The 27,382-nt window shown below is 42.9% G+C and overlaps 1 protein-coding gene across 2 annotated transcripts in view; it reads left to right on the top strand.

Moving 5' to 3' along the window:
• SYT9 (synaptotagmin 9) overlaps positions 1-27,382 on the top strand; it is a 210,149-nt gene that overhangs the window by 136,925 nt on the left and 45,842 nt on the right. Inside the window, exons 4-6 of one of the 2 annotated variants that reach the window (XR_011249350.1) lie at positions 18,129-18,249; positions 19,848-20,019; positions 22,093-22,217. Coding sequence is in view for 1 of the 2 variants with exons in the window: in XM_069554537.1 (XP_069410638.1) it covers positions 18,129-18,249; positions 19,848-20,019; positions 22,088-22,217 (423 nt within the window). In the remaining variant the exon portion in view is untranslated. Of the gene's footprint in view, positions 1-18,128; positions 18,250-19,847; positions 20,020-22,087; positions 22,218-27,382 lie in introns of both variants that reach the window. The other variant, XM_069554537.1, reaches the window with a different exon arrangement.

The following is a 27,382-nucleotide window of genomic DNA, read 5'->3' as shown; positions in this document are numbered from 1 at the left end:
GGAGGACTGGACATGTTAGGCAGAAGAAATAATAGGAGTTATCCTCGGAGTCATCTTGAAGGATATGCGAAGAGGTTCACATTTGAACCTAAGAGCATCTGGGATCTGTCAAAGGATTTAAGCAAGCAAGCACAACGGTCAACTCTGTTTATGTGAAGGACGGATCAGAAAAGGTAGAATTATCCCCAAGTAATCTTGGAGCGACTGAGACAGACGAAACAGATAGGAAGAGTTGTAATCAAGACACATTTTGGAGAATAAATGAAATGGCTTGGTGACCCATGTACTAAGCTCTCAGAGTGGCAGTAGGGTGGAGCAAAAGTTCATGGGGCCAGAAGAGAGGTAGGATCGTGGTGCTTATCTCCAAATAAGGTTAGAAGCACCCTGTGTCCTGGGATTATCTGTGGAGCACATCTCCACCCAGTTCAGTTCAGTTCAGTCGCTCAGTCATGTCCGACTCTTTGTGACCCCATGAATCGCAGCACGCCAGGCCTCCCTGTCCATCACCAACTCCCGGAGTTCACTCAGACTCACGTCCATTGAGTGGGTGATGCCATCCAGCCATCTCATCCTGTCGTCCCCTTCTCCTCCTGCCCCCAATCCCTCCCAGCATCAGTCTTTTCCAATGAGTAGAGTAAAAATAATGTGTTTTTTCTTTATGATTGTTCATTCCACTGAGCATGTTGGTTTAATTCACTAACCGTCATGTTTCCCTTTAGAGGGCATCTTTTACTAGAGAATCTCATCCTCCCATCTTCCCTAAACTGTGTGAATTCTTAGTTTTGATGGAATGTTTGGGATGACAAAGATGCTTACAATGCTGGGTGAATTCTTAATTATTTCCAATGCATCTTAATGTTTTTCTTTTTTTTTCTTCAAAAGCCAGCGAAACGCCTTGTAACAGTTAGAGTCATCACACAATGCCCAAGCTTCTAAAGACGCTCTCCTGTTCCCGAGTGAAACTTTTTCTTTAAAGAAGAACAAATTTTCATCTTGTTCCTTTTTTTCTATTAAGAATTGATGGACCTCTAAAATGTCTTAGCAGAATAGATTGTTTTACCTTCAACTTAAATACGAAAGTCTTTTCTGTAGCCCTTTAACTTTTGAAATTCTCCTTGTGTTCATCGAGGGCAGTCTTTGACTAAACATGCTTCCTGGGAAAATAGAAGTATTAAAAAAACTTATGCGTGAATCTTAAAGAATTTATTAGGGCAGCAAGTTGAGAAAGAGTAAGTCTCATCAGGACTCCAGTACCCAAAAGTCTTGTGCTTGGTGCACCAAGGTTAGAATTCACCTCTTCTTTTCCGTGTCTGCTTTTAAAGTTCGCGTGTTCCTACGATGCTGAATTAGGCAGCTTTAGTCAGGAGCCCTCACCATTTCTGACCTCCTCAGTTCAGTCACTCAGTCATGTCCGCCTCTTTGCAACCCCATGAATCGCAGCACGCCAGGCCTCCCTGTCCATCACCATCTCCCGGAGTTCACCCAAACTCATGTCCATCAAGTCGGTGATGCCATCCAGCCAGCTCATCCTCCGTTATCCCCTTCTCCTCCTGCCCCCAATCCCTCCCATCATCAGAATCAGAGTCTTTTCCAAAGAGTCAACTCTTTGCATGAGGTCCCTCTAGATCTCCCCCTCAGAGACAGTCGCACACTCCACCAAGTCCTATCTCCTTAACCACAATTCTGATAACATGATTGCCTTGCTCCAAAACTTGATTGTCTCCTCTTGCCTATCAGCTGATGTCTGAGATCAGGGAACTATATGACATCAGGGCTGGGAAAGACTTTACATTGTTAACCACTCCATTCCTCTCTAAAGCAGAGAAATCTGCTGAACAGATAGTAAATCCTCCCCCTTCACAGACAAACAGACCATGATTTTGGATTGTGATAGAGGAGGATATTCTAAATCTTCCTATGTCTTCCCCTTGCTGGCCCTGGTTCTGAACCTTTGAACCGTTAAGAGTGAGTTTAGTCCCTCTTTTGTACGACTCCACTTCAAATCTGCGCTGACAAGAGTCTTGTCTTTCTCGAACCTTTTCCTGAAAATTTAATACCTCCTCATTGTTCCTCGTGTAATACTGATCCTGTCCGTCTCACGGTAGTTGCTCTTCTCACCGTCTTTCAGGTGATCACACATCTCTAAACTGCAGGTGTCCAGAACAGAATTCAGGTTTCAGGTGCGTTGTGGCTGGTGTATAACCTCCCTCCCTAGCCTGTACCTCTATTGATGTAGCCTAAAGCAAAATTGGGCTTCCCAGCTGGCACTAGTGGTAAAGAACCTGCCTGCCAATGCAGGAGACTAAAGGGACATGGGTTCAGTCCCGGGGTCAGGAAGATCCCCTGGACGAGGGTAGGGCAGTCCACTCCAGTATTCTTGCCTGGAAAACCCCATGGACAGAGAAGCTTGGCAGGCTACAGTCCTTGGACTTGGAAGAGTTGGACATGACTTAGTGACTAAATCACTTTGATGGGAACTTGCTGGACTTCCTTGGTGACTCAGCAGTAAAGAATCCACCAGCAATGCAGGAGACACAGCAGATGCGGGTTCGACCCCTGGGTGGGAAAATCCTCTGGAGGAGGGCATGGCAATTGCTCCAGTATTCTTGCCTGGAGAATCCCATGGAAGAAAAGCCTGGCAAGTTACAGTCCATAGGGTCATAAGGAGTCGGATACGACTGAAGCAACTCAGCACACATGTACACATGTGAACTCGTCAGCCAGCCCCTAGATTATACTCTTAGAAGCCTCTAAGGGGAAGCCCCAGTCATGTGGGACAGTCAGGAACCACACCATCCCCACATCAGAGGAACCAGTCCTCTGAGTCCTCACCAGTGCACCAGTCCAGACGGGAATCCCAGACTCAGTCACGTTGCAGGTTAAGCATGAGGATATGTAAGCAAGCAACAGAGGCTTCCTTCTAGCTTGAGCAACTGTGAGCCATATAGCATCGTGTGATATGAACATATAGCAGCCATCCTGACTCACGGACTCACTTCTCCTTTTGCCTTCATGATTCTAAGGGAGTTACATGAGAAGGTGATGGTATTTTGGTATAGGATAGCAATGGCACCCCACTCCAGTACTCCTGCCTGGAAAATCCCATGGACGGAGGAGCCTGGTGGGCTGCAGTCCATGGGGTCACTGGGAGTTGGACACGACTCAGTGACTTCACTTTCACTTTTCACTTTCATGCATTGGAGAAGGAAATGGCAACCCACTCCAGTGTTCTTACCTGGAGAATCCCAGGGACGGCAGAGCCTGGAGGGCTGCCATCTATATGAGGTCGCACAGAGTCGGACATGACTGAAGTGACTTAGCAGCAGCAGCAACATAGAGAAGTATAAAATTGGACAGACTAGATATTTTTGGAGGGAGAAATAACATGGCTTACAGATGTGGGAGGGTGAGAGGAGATGAGGAATACAAAATCTAATGACTACCAGATTTGGGGAACTGCTCGGAGGATGTGTTTACCAAACTGAAATGGAAACGATGGGTAGGATGGCTGGGAGCAGGAAAGGGAAATAAGTTCCAGATTTGAAATATCAAGTTTGAGATGCCTATTAGACAATTAACCTGACACCTAAGGAAGGCACTTGGATGAGTTTATAATGCAGGAAGAGGTGGGCATGGAGACATAAATGTTGGAGTCATCCATGTACACATGTGGCATTTTAAACTAGGGAAGCAGATAAAATCAGAAAAGATAGCGATGTCAATATTTTTGGTCAACTGTAAAGTGATCTAATATATATGTGATGTTGTTATCCTATGTATTCCTAACTGAGCATATCATTAGTCAGAGTAATACTTTCTAGTGTAGGGCCAGTCCTGTGGAATTAGATCTAGAATCATTTGAGGGAATGATTCAAAAAAGGAAAAGGAGTGGGCTGATGGCAGTCGTCTCCCAGGGCCCTGTGAGGGCTGCTGGCTTCTCTCGTCCCCCAGCACCAGCTCGGAGAGCGTCATCCTCCAGGAACACTTCCAGTGCAATTAATCATGTTAATATCTATAAATAAAGTGCAATCAACAGTTACTTTAACAGTGCATGCTAATTATTGGTAGGATCTGTCACTGAAAAAGGATGTTTTTGCCAATTTTGTCACGTCTGGGTCAAGTACCAGGAATACGGTGGGAGTTTCTGAGAAAACTGAATGACCAAATCATTGCAAGCTTCCATTTACAGGTGAGCCAGGTTTGGGCCATCAGTGTGATTGTTACAGTGAAAATTAATGACCCTTGAGAGAAGTGTTGCAACTGGAATTTCCTCTCTACCTAATAAATAATTATTTCACCCTGCTTTATCTCACAAGTGTTTTTTGTTTTTGTGAGAGACTCTGTAAGAACAGGATTTCTCAGTGAGTCAGTAGTGCTGGGGGATACGGGGTGGGTGGTAACCAGATGTCCCATAGCTTAGTGGCTTCTTGGAAATTTGACCCAAAGTCTTGAGGAAGCTAGGCTACGGGTGCTGCAGCAGATATCCAAGACCTCTTGCACCTCTTCATGTGTGCATCGGTTCATGAAATACTAAGCTACTCGTTAAGTGTCTGCCACTAGGAAAGATGGAGAAGTCAGACTCCCTCTAGAAGAGTGTAGAGACCAGTGAGAATGAGAAGCATACATCAGATGTAGTAATATTAGCCACCTCTTATTTACTACAGATGCAGATTGTCTCATTTGATCTTTTTAACAACACTAGACCTTAGATTGGAGAAGGAAATGGCAACCCACTCCAGTATTCTTGCCTGGAAAATCCCCTAGACAGAGGAGCCTGGCAGGTTATGGTCTATGGTGTCACAAGAGTTGGACACGACCGAGCGACTAAGCACATACACAGGGCTTAGATGGTAAAGAATCTGCCTGCAATGTGGGAGACCTGGGTTCGATCCCTGGGTTGGGAAGATCGCCTGGAGAAGGGCGTGGCAACCCACTCCAGTATTCTTGCCTGGAGAATCCCCATGGACTGAGAAGCCTGGCCGGCTACAGTCCATGGACTCACAAAGTCGGACATGACTGAGCAACTAAGCACAGCACAGCACTAGTTTCCAAATGAAGAAACTAAGAGCAGAGAATTGATAAACTGAGAAATTATGTAGTTTATCTAAGGTTGCATAATAAGGAATCACTAAGACTTCACCCTGTTGTTCCACACGTCCAGACTTCAGGACTTTTAAATAACAAGTCCTCTATATGTTTATACCCCTAGCTTCAATTCTCAGTCTTCAAACCAAACACTTTCAGCTGTTTGTTTCAAAATATGCCTCCATATTTTTTAATGCTCTCTTTTATTTTTTAGTTTTAGATTTCTATCAAATTTTGTTACAAAAGGTGAAGATTTAGCTCATAAGTGCGCTACACGAACACACTCTTGCTCCTCCAACTTCTCAAAATAGTAATATTACAAATTTGTTGAGATAGTTATTCCTATCTGTATCGTTATTATGTAAACTTAGTTTATAGCTGAGCCATTTAGTGTGATTGCCTTCTTTGTTCCACCCAGGAGTTTGTATTTCTAGCCTGGCTCTTACTCCTGATCTCCATACTCGTATTTAATTGGCTCCCTGACCTTCCCATTTGGATCGCACATTTAATGCATACAGAACTGAGTTCTTGGTCTTTACCATAGCCTTCTCTGGTGGTTCAGAGGGTCAAGAATCTTCCTGCAATGTAGGAGACTCGGGTTCCATCCCTGATTCTGGAAGTTCCCCTGGAGAAGGGAATGACAATCCATTCCAGTATTCTTGCCTGGAGAATTCCATGGACAGAGGAGCCTGGTGGGATACAATCCATGGAGTCACAAAGAGTCGGGCACAACTAAGTGACTAACACTTTCACTTTCCCATAGCCCAGTGCCTCCTCCCTCTCCATTTAGAAATGCAAGTTATTGGCAATTCCACCTTCTCATTAACTCAGACCAAAAGTACTGGAATCATCCTTGACTACTCTCTTTCTATCATTTATTCTATTAGAAAACTCTGTTGTTTCATCTTCAAAATTTGATCATCTCTCTCCACTGTTTTCTGTGGACCAATCCATGTCACCTCTCACCAGGTTCGTTACGGTCATCTCCTAACTACTGGCCCTGCTGCTGCCCTTGTCCCCTCAGACTCATCTCAACACAGAAGCCTGAGTGATCACATTAAAATAAAACCACATTATGCTGTTTCTCGGCTTGAATCTTTTAATGACTTCCATTCCCACTTAGAGCAAAGTTCTTATGATAACCTGCGTGATTCGGTCCCTCACAAGCTCTGTGACCTGCCCATTTTTCCCTCCCGTCTCTTCTTGCTATCTCCTTTCTCTTCTGCAGACACAGCAGGTACACTCCCACCTCACGGCATCTGTGCTTGCTCTTTGATCCGTGTGCAGTTCCCCCCCGGTTAGCTGCATTACAGCTTTCTAACCTCATTTCTAAAGGTCTTCACTCAAAAAGGAGCTCTATTATGAAGCCTTCCCTACTTAACATTTTATTTAACTCTCTTCAATACTATTTAATCCTTGTTCTGGACTTTTTTCTTCTCTGCATTGTATTACACGTGTGTGTATTATATGTGTATCTATATATGTGTGTGTGTGTGTGTATATGTATGTGAATGTCTATATACAGTTGGTTTTGCTCATTGTCAAGCTTTACACATAAGAAATACAAGACTCATGATGGCAAATGGCTTTTGCCTATTTGGTTCCCTGATGGATTCCTAGTAGCCTGAAGGTGGTGGTTTAGTCACTAAGTCTTGTCTGACTCTCTGTAGCCCCAGGCTTCTCTGTCCATGGGATTTCCCAGGCAAGAATACTGGAATGGGTTGCTATTTCCTTCTCCAGGGGATCTTCCCAACCCAGGAACTGAATCTGCGTCTCCTGGATTGCAGGTGAATTCTTTACCACTGAGCCGTCAGAGAAGCCCCCCCTGAAGAGTACCTGACAAATAATTGTATCCCATAAATGTTTCTTGAATGAAGAACAAACAAATGAGTTATCTTGATTTTATTTGCTGTGGGGGTTGTGTGTGTTCACATGCCTATCACTAACTTGTTCCAAACTCTGTCAGATGTTCAAGTTTCTTAGTAAGTACATTAAGTTCTGTTTCTTTCTGAGGAGGACAGCGTTTGAGGGCACAGAGCAAGGAGTAAGTGGAGAGGCAAATGAAGAGAACTGGTACATAAGACGAATGTCCATACGTGCATGAGTCCGTTTCTGAGCTCTCTATACAACTCCATGGGTTTATGTGCCCGGCACAAATGCTCCGCTAGCCCAGTAGCATTCTAGTTAAGTCTTCCTATCAGGTAGACTAGGTTCTCCCAATTTGTTCTTCTTCAAGAGAATCTTGGTTGCTTAGTACTTTGCTTGTCCAGGTTAAATTTAGAATCAGTCTGTCAAATTGTAATTTGATTGGAATTACATTTAGCCTGTAGATCAGTTTGGAGAATATCTATGTAATATTGAGTTCTTCCAGTCTCTGGACATAGTATATCTCTTCATTTATTTAAACCTTCTTTAGCTTTACTCAATAATGCTCTACCATTTTTCTATAAAGAAATAGTATACAGTTTTAGGTAAATTTATTCCAGGGTTTTGATGTTTCCTGATGCTGTTTTAAATAAAGGTGTTTTTTCCGAGGAAACCAGAATTGAAAGAGACACATGTACCCCAATGTTCCTCGCAGCACTGTTTATAATAGCCAGGACATGGAAACAACCTAGATGTCCATCAGCAGATGAATGGATAGGAAAGCTGTGGTACATATACACAATGGAGTATTACTCAGCCGTTAAAAAGAATTCATTTGAATCAGTTCTGATGAGATGGATGAAACTGGAGCCGATTATACAGAGTGAAGTAAGCCAGAAAGAAAAACACCAGTACAGTATACTAACACATATATATGGAATTTAGGAAGATGGCAATGACGACCCTGTATGCAAGACAGGGAAAGAGACACAGATGTGTATAACGGACTTTTGGATTCAGAGGGAGAGGGAGAGGGTGGGATGATTTGGGAGAATCACATTCTAACATGTATACTATCATGTGAATTGAATCGCCAGTCTATGTCTGACGCAGGATGCAGCATGCTTGGGGCTGGTGCATGGGGATGACCCAGAAAGATGTTATGGGGAGGGAGGTGGGAGGGGGGTTCATGTTTGGGAATAAAAAGAGAAAAAAAATAAATAAATAAAATAAAATTCATATGGAACCACAAAAAAAATAAAATAAAATAAAATAAAATAAAAATAAATAAATAAAGGTGTTTTTTTTTTCTTCTATTTTTTAACCTTTTTTTCAGGTACATAAAAATTAAATCTATTTTTATTTACTTATAGCCATCAACCCACCAGTCATCAATAAGCATGCTTATTAATTATAATAATCTATGTATAGCTTAAAAAAATTTTTTTTTTTTTGCCATGCCACATGGCTTGTGGGATCTTAGTTCCTCGGCTAGGGATCAAATCCAGGCCCTTGGCAGCAAAAGCATACTGGACCACCAGGGAATTCCCCCAGGATTTATTTCTTTACACAGGAGAAATAAATAACAGAATGAATGCTTCATGTCAAAACATTATACCATTTATTTCTTTTCTATACCTTATTTCCCTAGCTAAGCCTGAAGTGCAGTGTAGAGTATAAGCAGTAGGTGTCTTCTTTCTTACGTTAATTGGGTAGCTTTTCACATTTCACAGTAAGTACATCACTGCTGTAGCCTTGTTTTTAGAGGCCCACCATCAGATAAATTCCTCTTCTATATCTGGTTTGTTAAAAACTTTTACCATAATAGATGCTTGATTTTTATCATATTTTTCTACATTCGCTTAGATAATTACATGATTTTCCTCTTTATTATTTTACTGTGAACAACCATATTTTTAAAACATCATATGTAAATTAACCTCATAAACTTGAGGTAAAACACATGGAAGTAATGTGCTCTCATTTTCATGTTTTTCTTCATTCGGTTTTCTCATATTTTGTTTAATTTTTTAAAAATCTCACTTCAAAAAATCTGTACATTATGTCTAATTTTTATAATCTGTAAAAATGTTAAGGTGGATGTAAAAGTGTTTATAAAATAATTTTTTTATCTGTTTAGTGTTTTTAGTAAAGATCCACAGTGGTGTTACATTTCAACCATGACATGATTATTTCTGCCTTTCTCCCCAGCCCCTCTTTTTTACCTATTTTAACAAAGGTTAACAGTTTTTATTTAGCCTTTTCAAAGCTAACTTTTGGCTTCATTGATTTTCTTTAAATATATTGTTTTTATATCATTAATTTCTGCTTTTAAATTTATTATTTCCTTTCTTCTACTTAGTTTGGATTTAATTTGTTGTTCTTTTTCCAAGTTATTTTGTTCCATGTTACAGTTTTTAAAGCTAAAAATTTTCCATTAATTTGATTCTTAAGCATTTGTGTGGGGAAGATCCTACAGTTCTCTTCCTGTGTTTCTTTTACTCTCGTATGACTACCATACTCACACCTCTGACACCAGACATGGTGGGGTTTTTCTTATATATCTCACAGGCAGTTCTGAGACCAGCTGGGTGTCTTACAGTTTAGCTCAATTTGACACTGTCTACCTGATTAAGGACCCAGTCCCATGAGACTTCCCGGCTTCAAATGCCAGTCACAAGGAGCAAGTGCCCAGATTACCCACAACTTCTGTCCAGCTTGGCTACAGGTCAGATGGTCCCATGACCTCCTCCTTGGATTCCGTTATTTGCCACAACAGCTCACAGAACTCAGGGAAACCTTTACTTGCTTTACCTGTCTATTAAAAGATGTGATAAGGAATACAGATGAGCAGAGATGCATTGGGTGAGGTCTGGGAAGGTCCTGAGCACAGCAGCTTCTGACTCCATGGAGCTGGGGGATGTGTCACTTTCCTGATACATGAATGTCTTAACCAACCTGGAAGATCTCTGAAACCAATATTTTCAATAATTTATGGGGGCTTTCTAATGTAGGCATGGTCAATTATCAGCTTCATTTCCGGCCCTCTCCCGTATCTGGAGAATGGGTGGGGGGTGGTACTGAAAATTTTGAGTTTTTAATCACGGCTTAGTCTCTTTGGTGACCAGTTCCCATCCAGAAGCCATCAAGGAACCTACCCACAGTTGCCTCACTCAAACAGAAGATGCTCCTAGCGCTGTTAGTACTCTTATCACTTAGGGATTTACAAGGGTTTTAGGAACCCTGTGTCACGAGCAGGGATGAGGACCGTAAGTGCAATATATTTCTGATTTTCATTGTGGTTTTTACTTGGAACCGTGGTTATTTGGAAGTGTATTTCTTAGTTTCTAAACATATAGAAACACTCTATCTTTTTATTATAGAGTTCTAGTTTAATTCCATTATGATCAGCCCTTATCCTATCTAATACCTCTGCCTGTCCCTGCTGTTAACCTAACTTCCTTCCAGAATGTCTTCTGTGTCATCAACTGTTGATCTCTGGGTGAGAATGTGTGATGGTTAGGTACACAAGCGATGGACCACAACCACTTCTCCCCTTCTCAGTACAGGAAAAGATGTGTGAAAAGGCAAGCTGAACGGAGGGCACTATGTATGTATAGTAAAGAATTGGCTCAACAAGCTTGGGGTACCTAAACCCTGCACATTCTACAAAAGGGACTAGACCTTGACTGAAAGAGTGGGGTGTCATGCCCTCCTCCAGGGATTAAACCCAGGTCTCCTACATTGCAGACAGATTTTTTAAAAACCATCTGAGCCACCAGGGAAGCCCATAATTTATGATGGTTACTTGGGTTTGTTCATTTAAGGGCTCTAGGCTACACTGATCGCCCTCTGATGAAGGGAGTAAAGACTGACCAGCTAAGATTAGTCATGCAGGTACTCCTTACCACCCGCAGTAAGAACATTGGGCATCAGGGTTTAGGTGAGCTTTCCTCATTGGTGATACTTAGTGTGTTTTGTCACACATCACTGTGGGGAGTATCAAGTGCTGTATGTGTGACTCCATTGGAAAAGGGCAACTGGAAACTAATGCCTGATTTCTCTCGGACTCCACCCAATGTAATATTTTTTTCTTTGCTGATTTAAATGCGTCCTTTTATTGTAAGAAACCATATGAACATGACTTAGCAACTAAATTACCCCCACCACCATGAGTATAATAGCCTTTCTGGGTCTTTCTAATGAATCCTCAGACCTGAGGGTGGTCTTGCGGACCCCCAGGACGTGTGTATGTGTGCAGAGTCACTACAGCGGTGTCCAACTCTTTGTGACCCTATGGACTGTAGCCCACCACCAGGGTCTTCTGTCTGTGGGATTCTCTAGTCAGGAACACTGGAATGGGTTGCCATGCCCTCCTCCGGAGAGGAGCTTCCTGACCCAGGGATCGAACCTGTGTCTTTTATGCTCCTGCATTGGCTTGCTTGCTAAGTCACTTCAGTCATGTCGGACTCTTTGTGACCCCATGCACTGTAGCCTGGCAGTCTCCTCTGTTCAAGGGATTCTCCAGGCAAGAGTGAGGTGGGTTCTTTACCACTAGTGCCACCTGGGAAACCCAGTACAGTGGTGCTTAAAAATTATTGAGACTGGGATATCAAAACTCTGTTGATAATGATTCCATGCCTAACTTTATAACCTACTATAAAACCAAAGTTCATTAATTTTGGCAATGTTAATATCATACAAGTGGTATTAAAGAATAATTATTCAAAACATCCAGTTATCTATATCAGATGAAAATATGAGATTGCCCCCACTTCTTCATGAGGATCTTCACAAAATGACAAGCAGTAAAAGATTTTTGCTTTGACCCTTCAGTTATAAATACAGACAATTAAGGATGTCCTAGAATCTGAGGAAAACCAACATTATGAAAGAGAAGGTCCAAGGTAAACAAATAGATCAACTGGTCACTGGAGAAAAAGAGATTAAAGCAAGAGAAAAAAATTCCAATTAACATCAATCACTGAGGACCAAGCAAAATCAGTGAAAACAAGAAATCTAAATACCTTTTGGGGAAATTACAGAAGATACAAGTACAAAGTAAAAGTACAAAGAAACAATCTTAAAACCTCCTTGAGGGGGAAAAAAAATCTACAAAAGAATGACATCAAACACCCTAGCTAGAACATGAAGTACTAGAAGGTATTGTGACAAAGTAGAAGATTCTAAGATAAAATAATTTTAAGCTAAATTCTGTGCCCAGCTAACTTTCTGTAAAGAATTAGAGCACAATAAAGATTACTCTAACTACCTGTGAACCCTCACTGGGAAAAAAGTACTCAAGGACACACACAAGCAAAGTGTATCTTAAAATGGGAGATAATGGGTTTTATGAAACTGCAGTGAGCATTGAAATAAATATGTTAACCATAGTTTAAATGTTTGCTAATACTTTGTCTATGAAACAATGGAATGGAAATAAACCATATTTTGAAAGACAATGTCGTAATAAATTCCAAGGGGAAGAAGATTTGGATACAAAATTAACAAGCTTGACTTAATAAAAATATAGAAATAAGTCCCTTGTGAATAGAGGATAGGCATTATTTTTCGATACATTTGAGCGCAAATGCATGGGATAGGATAGGATAATTTTTAAATGGTTGAAACCATCAAGGCATTCTCTGAACTCAAGACAATAAAACCAGAAGACAAAATTATAGTCCTCTGTAAAATCTGTCTTTTCAGAATTTTAAAATTTCCATTAATTTATGTACCACAAAATTAATCAATTTTAAGTGTGCAAGTTTGTCACCTATATATAGTCATATAACCACTACCATTTGGTTCAAAATAATTTTTAATATCTCTTATGACTTTTTTCTTTGACCTATAGATAATTTAGAAAAGTATTGTCTAATTTTCAAATATTTAGAGATTTTTTAGATATCTATGGTTGAATTCTACTTTAATTTTATTATTGTTAAAGAACATACTTTGTGTGATTTCATTCATTTTGAATTTAATGAGAATTTTTTAATGACTCAGAATATGATTCATCTTGCTGAATGTTTATATTTGAAAAGAATGGGCATTTTGATCATTTGATGGAGTATTAATAGGTAAAGTGTCAATTACGTCAGGTTGGTCGATAATATTATTCAAGTCTTTTATATCCTTAACTTATTTTTTGCTTGCTTGTTCAATGAATTACTGATAGAGTAGTGTTGGAATCGCTAATTCTACTTGTGTGTTTGCTTATTTCTCCTCTTAATTCTATCTCATTTGTTTAATGTATTTTGAAGTTCTGTTATTAGAAGCATATGCATTTAAGATTATGTCTTCTTGATGATTTTAGCCTTTGTCAATGAAATATCACCTTCCTCCCTGGTAATATTCCTTGGTCTGGAATCTTGATATTAATATAACCACTCTAGCTCTCTTTAGATTACTGTTTACATGGCCTAATTTTTTTCATCCTTTAAACCTATCTTTGTCTTGATATTTTAAGTGGGTTTCCTGTAGACAGTGTATATAGCTGGGTCTTGCTTTACAGTCCTATCAGAAAATTTAAATCTTTTTAATTGAAGTTATCAGGTATATACATTTAATGTAATTATCAAGATGGTAGTGTTTAAATCTGTCTTTTCTGTTTGTTCCACCTGTACTTTCATTCCTTTTTTCTTTGCCTTTTTTTGAATTGAGCATTTAGAAGTGTGTTATTTAGTTTCCAAATATTTAGAGATTTCCCAGATTATCTTTTTGTTATTGATTTCTAATTCATTTCCATTGCAGCCAGAGAATATAGTTTGAATCTTCTCAAATTTAATTGAGACTTGTTTTATGGGCTATAATATGATCTTTCTTGTTCAGTGTTCTGGGTTCACCTGAAAAGATGTGTATTCAATTGCTGTTTGGTATTTCTTTAATGCCACTCATTAGGCCAAGTTAGTTGATAGTGCTATTCAGGTATTCAAATCTCTGACTGCAACTTGTTTATCCTCACAGTTCTATAAGTTTTTGCTTCAGATAATGAAATGATCCTCTTTTTCCTGATAATACTCGTTGCTTTTACATATACTTTGTCTGATATTAACTTAACCACTCCAGATTTCTTTCTATTAGTTTAAGTGTGGCATATTGTTTTTTATTCTTCTACTTTTAATGTACGTATACCTGTATATTTAAATTAAATTTCTTGTAGAGAGCATAATATTGGGTCTTGCTGTTTACTAAATTAGATAATCTTTGCTTTTCGTTTGGATGCTTAGATCTTTTACATTTATGTGATTACTGAAATTATTTTGTTTAAATTTACCATCTTACTATTTGTTTTCCATCATTTATGTCTCTCCCAGTCTTATTCCCTTTTTCTTTTTTTCTGCCGTCTTTTGGATTAACTTAATATTTTTAAAGCATGTATCTTATCCCTTTTGCTGGCTAATTTATAGTTAATAAATTGTGTTATTTTAGTCATTTCTTTGGGGTTTATGGTAGTATATGTTTTTAATATACAGAGCCTAACTTAAAGTGATAGTATTCTACTTATCTTCAGTACAAGAACCTTATAGCAATGCTAGTTTCATATCTTTCCAGTGAATAACCCCAATAAAATTAAAATTTCTCTTTCTCAATATTAGTTTTTTTAGTCCCAGAGAAGACTCTAAATCTTCCTGTGTGGGTAACATACTCATCCCTGAACAGAAGACAGTGGACAGGGCCATGAATACTTTGGTCTGAATTCCTGCAGCAGCCCTTCTAGACCTTTATGGAATTGGGAAGGATTTCACCAGAAGAATCCAAGGGTAGGAATGCAAAAGTGCGCTAGCTAGACAAAGACTAGAACTATCACAGACCACTACAGGTAAACATCGCAGAAAGAGTTTATAGGTTTTGCAGGTACAGAATTCATGCACATTTGCTATCAGTTCCCGATATATCTTGCCAACAATACTGACCTTGGCCACACAAAGCAGAAGCAAATGAAGCATTTTTTGTATGACATTTTCCTTCCCCTTGTACCCCTACAGGGCATTTAGCCACCAGTGACACCTCTGCATATCTGATTTCTGTCAAGTTGGAAAAGAAGCCAAACACTCCATACTCTTTTGTATTTGACTTTTATCAGCATTCTGGAAAATTTTTTACTAACAATATAAGTACTTCTGTGTAAGGCAGTGTTTCTCAACCTTGGCACTACTGACATTTTGGACCAAATAATTCATTGTAGTGAGGGGCTCCCCTGTGCATTGTAGGATGTTTAGCAACATCCCTGGACTCTACCTACTAGATGTCAGTAACACCTGCCTCCCCAGTTGTAATAGTTACAGATTTATCCAAATAACAACAAATGTGCCGGGAGGGAGCAAAATTGCTTCTGGTTGAGAACCACTGATTTAAAGGGAATGTTTATACACATCAGGAGCCATAGATTCTTAACCCCAAATTAGTATGTGCTGATGGGGAGAAATCAGAGTTAGCATTAGGTTCCATCAACTCCTATTCCATAGCCCACAAACTGGTCACTTCTCAAGGGACCACATCTGTTGTCACCACGGCAAAAACAGCTTCCAGCACCTGGAAGAGAGCCGTGGTCAACAACCACAACAGATGTTAAGAGAGCAAGCAGATGGATGGATGAATGGATAAAGGACAAAAAGAAAAATGTGCGTGATTTTTCAGTGTTACTCTGGGGAAAGGAGTGACTTAGGTTGTATGTTTAAGAAAAGGAGATATTTTACTATTATACTCAAAAATGTTTGTACTTGAATTTTATCACTCTTACTTTCATAGTTTCGATAATTTTAAATGATTTATTTTTAAAGCACTTGGAAATCAAACCAAGCCTTTTCTCCCTAATAAATCTTTAATTTGCCTAGGTTTTTCTTCTAAGTACAAAAGTGGACTTTAGCTCTAGTTCACATTCTGAATATATAACTAAATCTGAAGCATATTTTTTTTCTTTTAACTCATGAGCAAACAGCAATATAATGTAAATATTTGTGAATGAAAGAGGTTTATGTTGGAGGAAAATGTACTTAGCACAAAAGTAACTTAACACAGTACATTCAGTTGTGTGCCTTGGCCTTGAGGGTGGGGACTGGAGTAGATAGATCGTCGCATCTCCGGCCCTACAGAGCTGATGCAGTGGGGGCCCTCAGAAATCGTGTGCTGAAAAAAATGATGATAGAGCTTCATACGTGTGACTTTGGTTGCTCCTGTTTTACTTTGTTCAGACCAAGATTATTAGGGCAGGATGAGAGGAGAGGGGGTTTGAGCCCTCTGAGAAAAGTCCTCTGAGAAGAACAGATGTCTGGGCCTTTCTGCTTAAGGCAGACAGAAGAGGTCCAAGGGCAAGGGAGTAGGCCAGGGAGTGTAAAGAGAAAAAGGTAATTGATGGGAACAGCTGTTGCTCCTCTTTTTTCTCTGCTACTGGCCAGAAACTGGATCAAATCCTTCAGTGACAGCAGACCCTCCTCCTGCAGTCGAAACCCCAGCAACACAAAACTGTCTAGCCCCAGCCCATGTGACACCCCACTCCTGTAGAATTGTCATCTCTTCCCTCACCTCCACCCCAGAGGGACAGGCCCAACTACCTAGGTCTCTTGATACCAGGGCTTCAGGAACCAGAAGAGCCTGGCATGCTTTCGAGGGGAGGTCATTTATTTACATGAAGCAGGCAGAGCTCAGGGATACAGAGCAATCCATCTGCCTTAGCGACCAGACAGGCTCCCTTCACTTCATCCTCCTACAGAAGCGGTCAAGGAAGGAGGTTGGGCGAGATGACCTTCCAGAGCCGAATCTGTGCTTCTAAAAATAGAAGCATCCTTGGAGAATCAAGGAGGGGAGGAGAGGCAATAGATGTTGAGGGCAAAAAGCGGACACCCCAGAGCATTATCATTATGAAGCTATATTAATTAGACCCAGACACCCAGCTTGATAACCTCAGGTATCACAGAAGTTGAAACGAACTGGCTTTTTTCTTTTTTTCCCCATTTCTGGTTGTATTTTCCCTGGGCTAAAAAGGAGAAAGAGAATGGTGTCTTCTGACCTATTTGATTGGCTGCACACTGCCCAAGGAGATGTTTTCCCCAGCAGAGGAAAGTGGGGCTTCTTAGAGACAAAGAAAGAAAGCAAAAGCTTAAGCAAAGTGGGAGCCCAGCGGTCAGCAATCGGGGGCTGTGGGACCTAGATCCCCTCCTATGTCCGCCAGTCTGGAGATTGCATAGGGCTGGGCAGGTGTCCAAGTGTGTCCAGGGCTGTGGATGTGTGGGCTCAGGGCTGCTGCTCTGCAGGGTCCTCGTCTAAAGAACTGTAGGGACTAGCGTTTGCAGGCCTCAGTGAAGCCACATCCTGGTCTGCACAGGTTGTGTGTGACCAGGTTGTGTGCAGGGTTCTGGTGGGTAGAGGGATGTGGGTGTGTGTGTGCACGTGCGCATGCACGCATGTGTCAGGATGGAGAGTGTTAGCAGGAGTGTATGGAAGTATTGCAGCAAACTTGGTGGGGACCATGTAGGGAAGAGTGAGGGACTGTCGGGGAGGGATGCATATTGATGGTGACATGTGCCTGTATGAGGTTTGCGGGAAAAACTGCGGGCGAAGATATCTAGGAAACCAGGGATGAGGAGTCTCCAAGGGGCTGTATGGAGACCCATTTGAGAGAGTGCACAAGACTGCGAGGGCTGTATACAGAGCATGTCTGGGGTGCCTGTGAGGCAGACAGCACTGCTGGGGACTCTGTATAGCTTTGTCCCAGGGGCTGTGTGGACTATGGTGGGGATATGAGTGAAATCACATGGGGGTCTCCATGGGGTTAGTTAGGCTGTGGGGGCTTCTGTTCTCTGTGCAGGGCTGCAGGTAATGAGACAGAAGGGAAAGAACCCAGACAGTCTGCAGTTCTGCCATCTAAAGATGAGTGTGTTTCCTTAGGGAGGGGGCTCCTGAGGTAGGAGCATTTATTCTTCTTGTGATTGATGATGTGAAGGGAAAAGACGTGAGGGATTTGGGAGATGAGCAGAAGGACCAGTGCAGCCCCTGCGATGCTGCCCTGCCCCTGCTTCTGTGTGCACCAGGCTAAAGACACTTTCTTTATTATGATGATTATTTTATGTTTAAAATTTATTTTTTTTAATTGAAGGATAATTGCTTTACAGAATTTTGTTGGTTTCTGCCAAATGAAGATATTTCTAGCGCTTCAGTTTGTGCTTTCTCAACAGGACAACGTGGATCTTGGAGAACTGATGTTTTCCCTCTGCTATCTTCCCACGGCTGGCAGGCTGACCATTACCATTATAAAAGCAAGGAATTTAAAGGCAATGGACATAACAGGAGCATCAGGTGGGACAATCTCAAATTCACATTTCTTCCTACAGTTCTTATATAGCACCTCATGAAGCTTCCAGTGGAGTAATAAAGGTACATGGACTTTGGAACCAAACTGCCTAGGTTTAAACCTAGTCCTAGACCTAATAGCTGTGTGACTCTGGCAAGTCAGTCCCTCTGGGTTTCAGATTCCCCATCTGTAAAAATGAGGATCATAATAGTGTCTGGCTGTTTGTGTTGTTACAGGATTATGATGCCTAGGAATGGTGCCTGGCACACACTGAAAGCTCCTCGGTGTTAGCTCTCATTATTACTACCAGTATTCCCTCTTAGGGCTTCCCTCTTAGGGCCCACGTGACTGTGGACTGGACCCACAGTTTGCACATGCTGATATATCTAATTGGGTCTTTCCTCAGATACAAGCAATTGTCACCTCAGGCTTTTAGAAAATTGATATCCTATATCCTTCTGTGAAGGGTCCATCGGTGAACTATGCAGTTTGGTTTTTCCAGTGAATCAAGCATGTACCTTTAAATATTAAACCCTCACAGAGGGACTTCCCTGGCAGTCCAGTGGTTAAGCTTCCATACTTCCAATGCAGAGGACATTAGTTAGATTCCTGCTGGAGGAACTGAGATCCCATACTGCTTGGCATGGCCAAAAAAAAAAAAAAGATGAAATCCTAACAGAAGGTATCCTGAAATGGAGTTCCCCTATATAAGTTCACAAGCCACCTCTGCAGAGGTTCCCAAAATGTAGTCGCAAAATGCCCAGTCCATTGGCTTTTGGTCACTGAGATCAAAAGATACGATAAATTGCCTCCTGGATACCAATGTTTTATTCAACCGGAAAACAAAAAAGGTGTGACCCCTTCTGGCCCTCCTAAGTCCTCCTGGACAGTGTATGAGTGTCAGGGCCACCCGTGGTTATGCAGGTGAAGCAAGGAGAACTCCCCACTGAGCAGGAAAATGGTGAGGTGAAACCAGCGATGTCCCAGCAGGCACAGAGACCAGGCTTGTCCCCTGCCACCCAGTGGCAGCATGGCCCCACAAGTGAGCCTGTGTCCTTTCTCTCCCTGACCTGCTGAACTGCTTCCCCTTCACAGCTCGACTGCAGGCAGCTCAAGAGCTTGAAGCTTCTGCACTGAAGGACATCCACCTGCACCCCAGCTTCTTGCTATGTCCAGGTGTTTAGCTTCTCCCTTTCCTAAAGGCCTGGGTTTTAGGAAAGACTTCATGGGGTGGCTCCGAGTCAGAGCGTGCCACCTCTTCCCCCGTGCCTTGAAAATGCCTTGTGTTTCCCTTCCTGTGGCATCCTGGCAAGTCCGTGATCCTAGCTGGAACATTTCTAATTTGATAACAGATGTTTTCACACTGTTTTTAAATTCCGCACATTTTGAGCAGAGTGTGTCCTGTGCTTTTTCCTGAATGACTTAATTACCCCAACTCCAGTCGTTGCCCAGACATTGTATGAATTAAAATCTTCAGACTCCAGTCTGCAGGCAGGTAAAGGGTTTCTGCACCCTGTGGTCCTTGAAACTCTACCATGACAAAACTGCTGGCCTAAATCTGCATGTCTCCTCACAGTACTCCTGCTTCTCATGGTCTGTGCAGATCCCTACGTGAAAGTCTCACTGATGTGTGATGGCAGACGACTAAAAAAGAGGAAAACGTCCACCAAGAGGAACACTCTGAATCCTGTTTACAATGAAGCCATAGTCTTTGACGTCCCTCCCGAGAACATTGACCAAATCCACCTGTCCATAGCAGTCATGGACTACGACCGGTGAGATGCCTGGAGCTGTTTCTCATTGCAGACCCACTGTGCCCAGGACTAGGGAAGGGGTGGCAGCCGTGGAGTCTTAGCTGCTGTCCCAGTGCAGCCACTAAGCAGCACCCTGAGAGCTGATTGACAAGGAGTCACCATTTTGCAAGCCTCTAAGCTCTCCTGTTTCTCATTCTCTCCCCTCCTCCATCCTTCTGTCTCTTCCTTGCTTCCCCTCTCCGTCCCTGAACACCGCTAAAGTCAGCTTGGAGAACTGTGGGCCCCACAGATCTTAATCTTCCCTCAGGCAGTCCTACCTGGCCTTTATCAGAAAAATTCCACTCCAAACAGCAGAATGATTACTTGAGCCAGACCATCAACATTTCTAAATACACAGCTTCATTCTTTTTTTCTTTTTCTTCTCCCAATATGTTTAATAAAGATCATTTCTATCCACTTAAGTCTGAAAGCAAACACAGAAATGTTCTCTTGAAATTGCTAGAATCAATATGGATGACGGGGTACATTAAAATGTATAAGATGCTCGACTTTCTAATTAATACCGCACAGAAGAGATATTTATAGCCTGCATTGTAGCCAGTTGTGTATTTAAAGGACTGATTTGAAAAACAGTCATTTTAATATGCAAAGGAAGTACCAACAGGGAATTATACATGTTAAACCAGTCATTAGACAAAAATGCAAAGTCTTTTTTTTAATTGGAAACCTCCCACGTGGTCTGGGCACAATTATTAAAAAAAAAAAAATCATTCTGACTTCTAATGTCTTACAGTATCATTTGCAGCTAAATAATTTTCCCACAGACCCTGAAATGTCAGCCCAGCAGCCTCAGTGCCCTGAACACTCTTTCCAGCAGATTTCTGGGTGAAACATAATCGTCTTGCAACCTAGGGAGCATGTCCATTGGCTTGGCTGCACATGGGTGTGACAGCACATGCTGGGCTGTAGACCTCATCCTGTCCCTCTGGACGACACACAACACCAATAGTGTCAGGCCGCAGGAGGGAGCATGGCCCACCAGCCGTGGAAGGCTGGGCCAGTATTTTTCAAGCTATTGCCAAGTTTCCCACATCGACAAATCTGATTATGTGAGCTCTGCTTCAATTTAATTCTCAATAAACTCATGAATCTGGTCTGGAAAAATCCATGGCAGAATTCATGGGGCTTCTGCATGCAACTGATTTTAATGAGCATAGAATCCAATATCCTTCACACTGCTTCTCCACCCTTGCCTCCCCCTTGCACCATCCATAGGAGAAAAATCCCTCATCTTTGCAGGAAGGAAAAAGAGCGGGCCTGTGAATTTGGATCCCAGAGAATTAAAGGATGAGCCATATAATTCTGGATGCATGCAAAGGATTTATAACCAAAACCTGGAAGGAAGGAAAAAAAATGAGCCAAGGCAGAGACCTATCCAAGGATGTTTCAGAAATACTAGCTAGGTATTAAAGGATCTCAGTGTTTTTCTACAGTAGGAAACTGAAGTTGGGTCAGAGAAGCAAAGCTGGGCTTGGAAGGAAGGAGGGAAGAGCATGAAAAGAAAACATGTTTTCTAAAGAGAGGTCTTGCAAGAGGCAGGAGCCACCTCCATTCTGCCCTTGTCAGCTCAAGGCTACAGCTGCCAGACTCAGAGCTCTTCCATGACCCATTCTTGATTCCCATTTGTTGAGGTGAAACAGCCATCAGTGCAAGAAACTCCTTGCAGTGCCCCCATTTTTCATCACAGAGATCTGAAGGCCTGAAGTCAGCCTTGTTCCAGAACCAGAGGTGGCATCCTTTGTGTGCATCAGAGAGTTTTTCCAACTCAATGTTCTTGGGAACAAGCTAAGTTCTGCCAGTGTTAAGACAGCCCAGTTGTGTGAGGGCCAGACTCTGGGCTTCCTGTCAGTGCCCCCAAGTGCCATATTGGTCCCCAAGTCCTAGGGGCTGTTAAGGTTAACCTGTGCTTTTACATTCAAGAGTGAAAAGAACCAACCCTTTCCTAATTCCTATATGTTTAACTGAGTAGTTGCTGTTCTTATATATCAAAATTTTAGGAAAAAAATAACTATTGTGGACCATTTCACAGTGTAGGTCACAATGAGATCATCGGCGTGTGTCAAGTAGGCAACGAAGCTGAGCGGCTGGGCAGAGACCACTGGAGTGAGATGTTGTCATATCCACGCAAGCCCATTGCACACTGGCATTCCCTGGCGGAGGTAAGACCCCTCCCGTGTGCACCCCTTTGCAGAAGGACAAATGCTTTACAGTTGAAATGCAGGAGCCACCAGAAATGTGAGTGTACCAGGGTCTGTGGTCTTCGATGGGTTTCCCTGCTTGTACTTCCTGGGACTGTTCCTTGGGAATTGCATTCAGTCTGCTCCCTGCCAGTCGGCTAGGTTTTGAACGTTGACCAGGGATCATCCTTCACTTTGAATACTTTCAAAAAAAGATCTAGATTCTCCCATTCTATGTTATGGCTTTGGATTGACATTTGGAGGGCATCTGCAAGATCTGGGTGAGTGTGGCGTGTCAGGCCATCATAGAGTGACCTGCAGCTGGCGTCAGAAGAACTGGAGACCGGGTGAGATGAAGCGTGGGTTTTAGGACTAGCTCTACCGTAAACCTGTGATTCTGGGTTAGTATCAATTGTATATGATGGGGGGGGGGGGGGAAAGCCAAATTAACATACCACAAAATAACAAGTGAAATGGAAATTTATTTCTCTCTGATGTAAAAAAGGTTCAGAGGAAGGCTATCTAGGCTGTTACAGTGGCTCTGTGATTAACAGAAATCAAGAATTCTATCTTTCTGCCTCCCGGTCCCAGTGTGGGGCTTTTTGTTTTTGTTTTTTGTTGTTATTTTGGGGGTTTTTGAGGTTACCTCATTGAACATGGCAGCTAAGCTCCAATCATCACATATCTTTTGGTCATAGAAACATGAAGACACAAGCCAAAAGCACATATCTTCCTTTTTAAAGGATTTTCCTTGATACCTTATGCAACACTGCTACTTCTGTTTAATTTAGTCACAGAACTTAGTCATAAGGTTACGTCTGATTTCAATGGAGGGTAGGAAGTGTATTCTTTTTGTCGGTGTCAGTGTGTGCAACTGAAAAAGCAGTTCTGATTCTGGTTGCAAGGTAGCAGAAGAGTGGATACTTGGAGGCAGTGGACCATGGTTCTGCCTCTGACACTCATTCATTCACTCACTCCCCTAGCCTTTCCTTCTCATTCTTCCCCCATTCATCCTTAACTCAGTGACACTCCCTCTTTTTTTATTTACTAACTCATTCTCTCAGGAATAAATTGCATTCACTGAGTGACATTTCTGTGGGTCAAATGCCATATTAGATAGAAAAAATATATAGATGTAAGAAACCTTTCCTTTCCTTAAGAGCTTGTATACTCTGAGAGAGAGACAGCATGTAACTAACCACTGAAGTGCACGATCCTAAACATTATCGTCCCCATTAGGTACTAAGGGGCACAAAGGAAGGAGGTGTTTGTCATGCTTGAGTGAGCTTGTCCGAGAAGTCTTAGTCCCTCCTGCTCTTGGGAAGTGAACTGAGCCCCTGGGAATAAGAATATGAGGGAGTGTGGGTTCCAGGCAGAGAACTCCATCTTATTCTCCCAGGGCAGGCAGCTCTGTTCCCTGCAAAACCATCTTGAGAGGCCGAGATCAGAGCCTTGCTCGCTCAGTGTGAGTTTCACTGCCCTGGACAGTCAGGAGAGCCTCAGTAAACATGCAGGGCCACTGTGGAGAGGCAGGAAGGCCCCAGGGGATGAAGGGACAGTCTTTGTTGGAGATGGTACCAGAGGGGACGAGCAGGACATGGTTGGAGGGCTGATTCTAAGCTTCAGGGCTTCCAGGTGGTATACTCCAAGAGGGCCTGGGGGCCCCCTAGTTTTCAGGTCCCTGAGGACACCTCTGTCCTTGGGCCACAGAAGTGAAGACTCTCTCCTGGATTCAAAATTAATCCCTGCGGGAGACCATCAAAACTGTGAACCACTTAAGAAGTAGCTAGGGGACTGGTGCTGACGACGACGCACCTCACTTCTTCAGGTCCTGGTGGAATTCTCAAAGGAGTCCATCTGTGGGCTTATAAAATTGCCGGAGCCTGTCACTAGCAGCGGTGGAGCATTTGTAATAGACTTTTTGCACCCTAACAGAGTCACTGCCGACTTTCATTCTTATTTGTAATCTGGAGTGTTAAAAAGTGTCCGAGCTTCTGCACACAAGGAATGGGAAAGGAGTAAGGATCAGGGTATGGTGTGGAGCTGAGACAGGGGCCCTGATTCTGTGCACAAGCACGCCCCTGCCCGTGGCCTTGCCAGGGAGTGACTGGGGGTGGCACGCTGTACACAAGCCCCCAAGCATGGCGCGTGCACCTTACCTGAGGGCACATGTAGAAAACGGGCCTGGGAGGCTCCACTCGCTGCCCAGAAGAAAGTGCTGTGTGACTGGCCACCCAGGAGACGAGCCTCAAACCCTGAGCACTTGGCTTATTGCAAATCTGTGTTTGACAGTTATGTGAGAAATAAGTGTTTTTAAGGTTAAACCACTGAAACTTGGGAGTTGTTTGTTAACAGCAGCTAAAATTACTTCAGCGATTACAGTGGTCTTTTCTCAACCATTGCTAAACTAAGGAAATGAAATGTCCCTTATATGAAAGGCAAATGGAGGGAGGCTTTCCCTGCCCTGTTGCTTCCTGTGTCTTTGAAGTACATGCCTGAGCCTTTGAATCCATCCTAAGCAGGGAAGCAATATTTTCTCTTTTTAGAACAAATGTGTAATGAGCAGAACTGCAGCAGAGGAACTGGATGAGGTGAGAAGCAGCGTCAGAGGGGTGACCACGCTTTGCTGACAGCTGTCAGGATGGAGGAGGCTATGGGCAGAGCAGTTGGAAGTGCTCAGTTTGGGCTTGGATGGACCTAGACTCAAATCCCTGTGCTGCCACTCAGTTGCCTGTGTCTGTCCCTTTCTGAGTCGATTTTCTCCTCTGTCAAGTGGCTGTAAATAGTGCCTGTGCCACAAGGGTGGTTGTGAGGATTGAACAATCTAATGTATGTGAAACACCGTGGCTGGCACCCAGTATTTAGTTTATTTATTCAGTAAACTTCCCAGTTACCACCGTTAGTATGTAGGTCCTATGTTTCTATGTGTTCTCATGGGACTGGTGCACAAAGATACATCGTAATGTTTGTCATGGAGGGAAAAAAGTTTGGACATGCCCCACCCCCCACATGCTGGTGAGTGGTCACCTCAGACTGGGGGAGGGGTCATTTGTGACTTGTCTGGTGTAGGTGCAAGTATTTCAGTTCTGTTCTTTCTCCTTTCTTCCTTGGCCTTAAAGATATGTTACCGTTATACTAAGAACTGTTACATTTTCTACTTTAAAACAAAAATAGCAATTAAGTTGCTGTTCTCTGTGTGTGTACACAAGGGTAAGTGTAAAAATGAAAGAGAGAGAAAAAAGAGAAGATACAGGGTAGTTAGGATTTAGTATGAAGGGAGGCTAACCTGGCAGAAGCTCTTTGCTGCTGGGGGCTGAGGGACCAGGTTAGGACTGAACCCTGGGACCTGCAGAGATCTGGCAGCCTGCCTGGGGCTGTGTCCAACACACCCTGACCTTGCCAGAGCAGGTGGCAGATGGAGTCTTCAAAGCCAGTGCGTTCAAAAATCCGTTTCTCTCTCAGGAATTCTGGATGGCTTCACTGCACACTCAAAGGTCAGCCAGTGCTACTTAACTCTCTTGTCTCCCCATGATGTCAGTGGCTCTGAAAGCTGTGTCAGTTCCCTCCGAGCAGCTGCCTGGGCCCTGGGGACAGGAGCATCCCCTCCACAGGCCCTCAGGAGATGACAGAGCTCTCGGGGCTCCCCCCACAGTCCCCTCCTCCGTATATCCAAGAGAAGATGGTGCTGAGCACCTTTCCCACCCCGACATGTGGAGCTGACCCCACCATGCACTCCGGGGAGAGTGATAGAAATAGCTCCAGGTTTCCATCGCTTCCTTGTGAAATGTTATTTGACCTCTGGATTATGCATGTAAGAATTAAAGATTTTAAAATTTAAAAAATAAAAAACTAAAATTAAAAAAAATAAAAAAAAATAAAAAAAAAAAAAATAAAAAGTAGTGAATTTCACTGATGGAAAGACCAGACCACAGACATCATTGGGTTAAAGCAGTTTTTACTTTCTCAAAGAAATAGAATCCGATCAGAATGCACAATGAAGGTCAGCAATATTCCCCCTGATTGACAGAAATGCAACATTCTAAATCACAAAGCCCTGCTCAGGGGGTACTCAAGTGTAAGTCTTCCTCTCTCCAAGCTCACTCTTTTCCCTGTGTACCTGGTTAGACTTGACAGTCTGCAGGACCACCTCAAGAGCTGAAAGCCCCTGTAGCTCTAGGTTGGGCAGTTCCTAGCATAAGTAGGGGTGGGCGTTGCACCATACACCCTGGGGTGAGCAGAGTCCTCATCTGCCAGCCGCTGCCCCCTTGAGGGTGTAAACTTCGAGCTGTGTGACTAAAGCAAATGTCATCACCCAGACTGGACTGGGAGTTACCTTTGCAAGCCCTTTAAATCAACTATAGATGTTATCCATCAAGGTGCCCAGCAGGCCTACCCAAAGTCTTCGAGGGCCACATATTGCCAAGATTGCCCAAGCTGGATTAAGTGTCCAGTCCTGGTCCACTTTGCTAGATCTGCGAAGGTCACGGATATGCGATCTGGTCCCAGTGCAGCAGGAGTGTTGATAGTAGACATCCCAAGCAAGGTCCGCCCCTTCGCAGGGAAATGGACACAAGTGAGCTCACCTGATTCCCAGAAGATTCTGAAGTGAGGAAGTCAGAGGCTTCAGCACTCTGGGCCAGCTGTTACTCATAATAGATTTAGAGGAGTGATTCCCCAGAAAGAGGAGGGCTTGACTAGAAGAAACCAAGCAGATCAGGTTTCTATCACGGAGTTTGAATGTGTGTAGGGCTTGGGTCCTGGTAAGGATTAGGCCAGCAGAGAAGGAAACAGAGACCAGAAAAAAAAAAAAGAAAAAAAAAAAAAAAAAAAACCATGATGCTAGGCACAGAATGGGAAGGGTCAAGGGAAGTTGCCCCGCACTCTCCTTCCTCCTCCCCGAGCTGGTGCCTGGTGGGGAAAGCACAGAGGCCCTGACGATGGGGGAGAGTGGTGTGCTCGCCTCTGACTGGGCTTGCTGTCCTGTGTGTCTTTGGCCAGCAGATGCTGTTGTCACTGCCTGTGCTGATGGAACCCCCTCAGAGCTGACCAGGCCCCACTGCAGCTCTTGACTGCCCTGAGGTCTCTGAGGCCTAGCAGCACCTCATTTGATGCCAGGCTCAAGAGGTCTTCTGTGCAGCCCTGGTACA

This window comes from Ovis canadensis, chromosome 15 (genome assembly GCF_042477335.2).
Source record: "Ovis canadensis isolate MfBH-ARS-UI-01 breed Bighorn chromosome 15, ARS-UI_OviCan_v2, whole genome shotgun sequence".
In the NCBI taxonomy this organism is placed as follows: Eukaryota; Metazoa; Chordata; class Mammalia; order Artiodactyla; family Bovidae; genus Ovis; species Ovis canadensis.
This window is presented reverse-complemented; position numbering and strand designations above follow the sequence as displayed.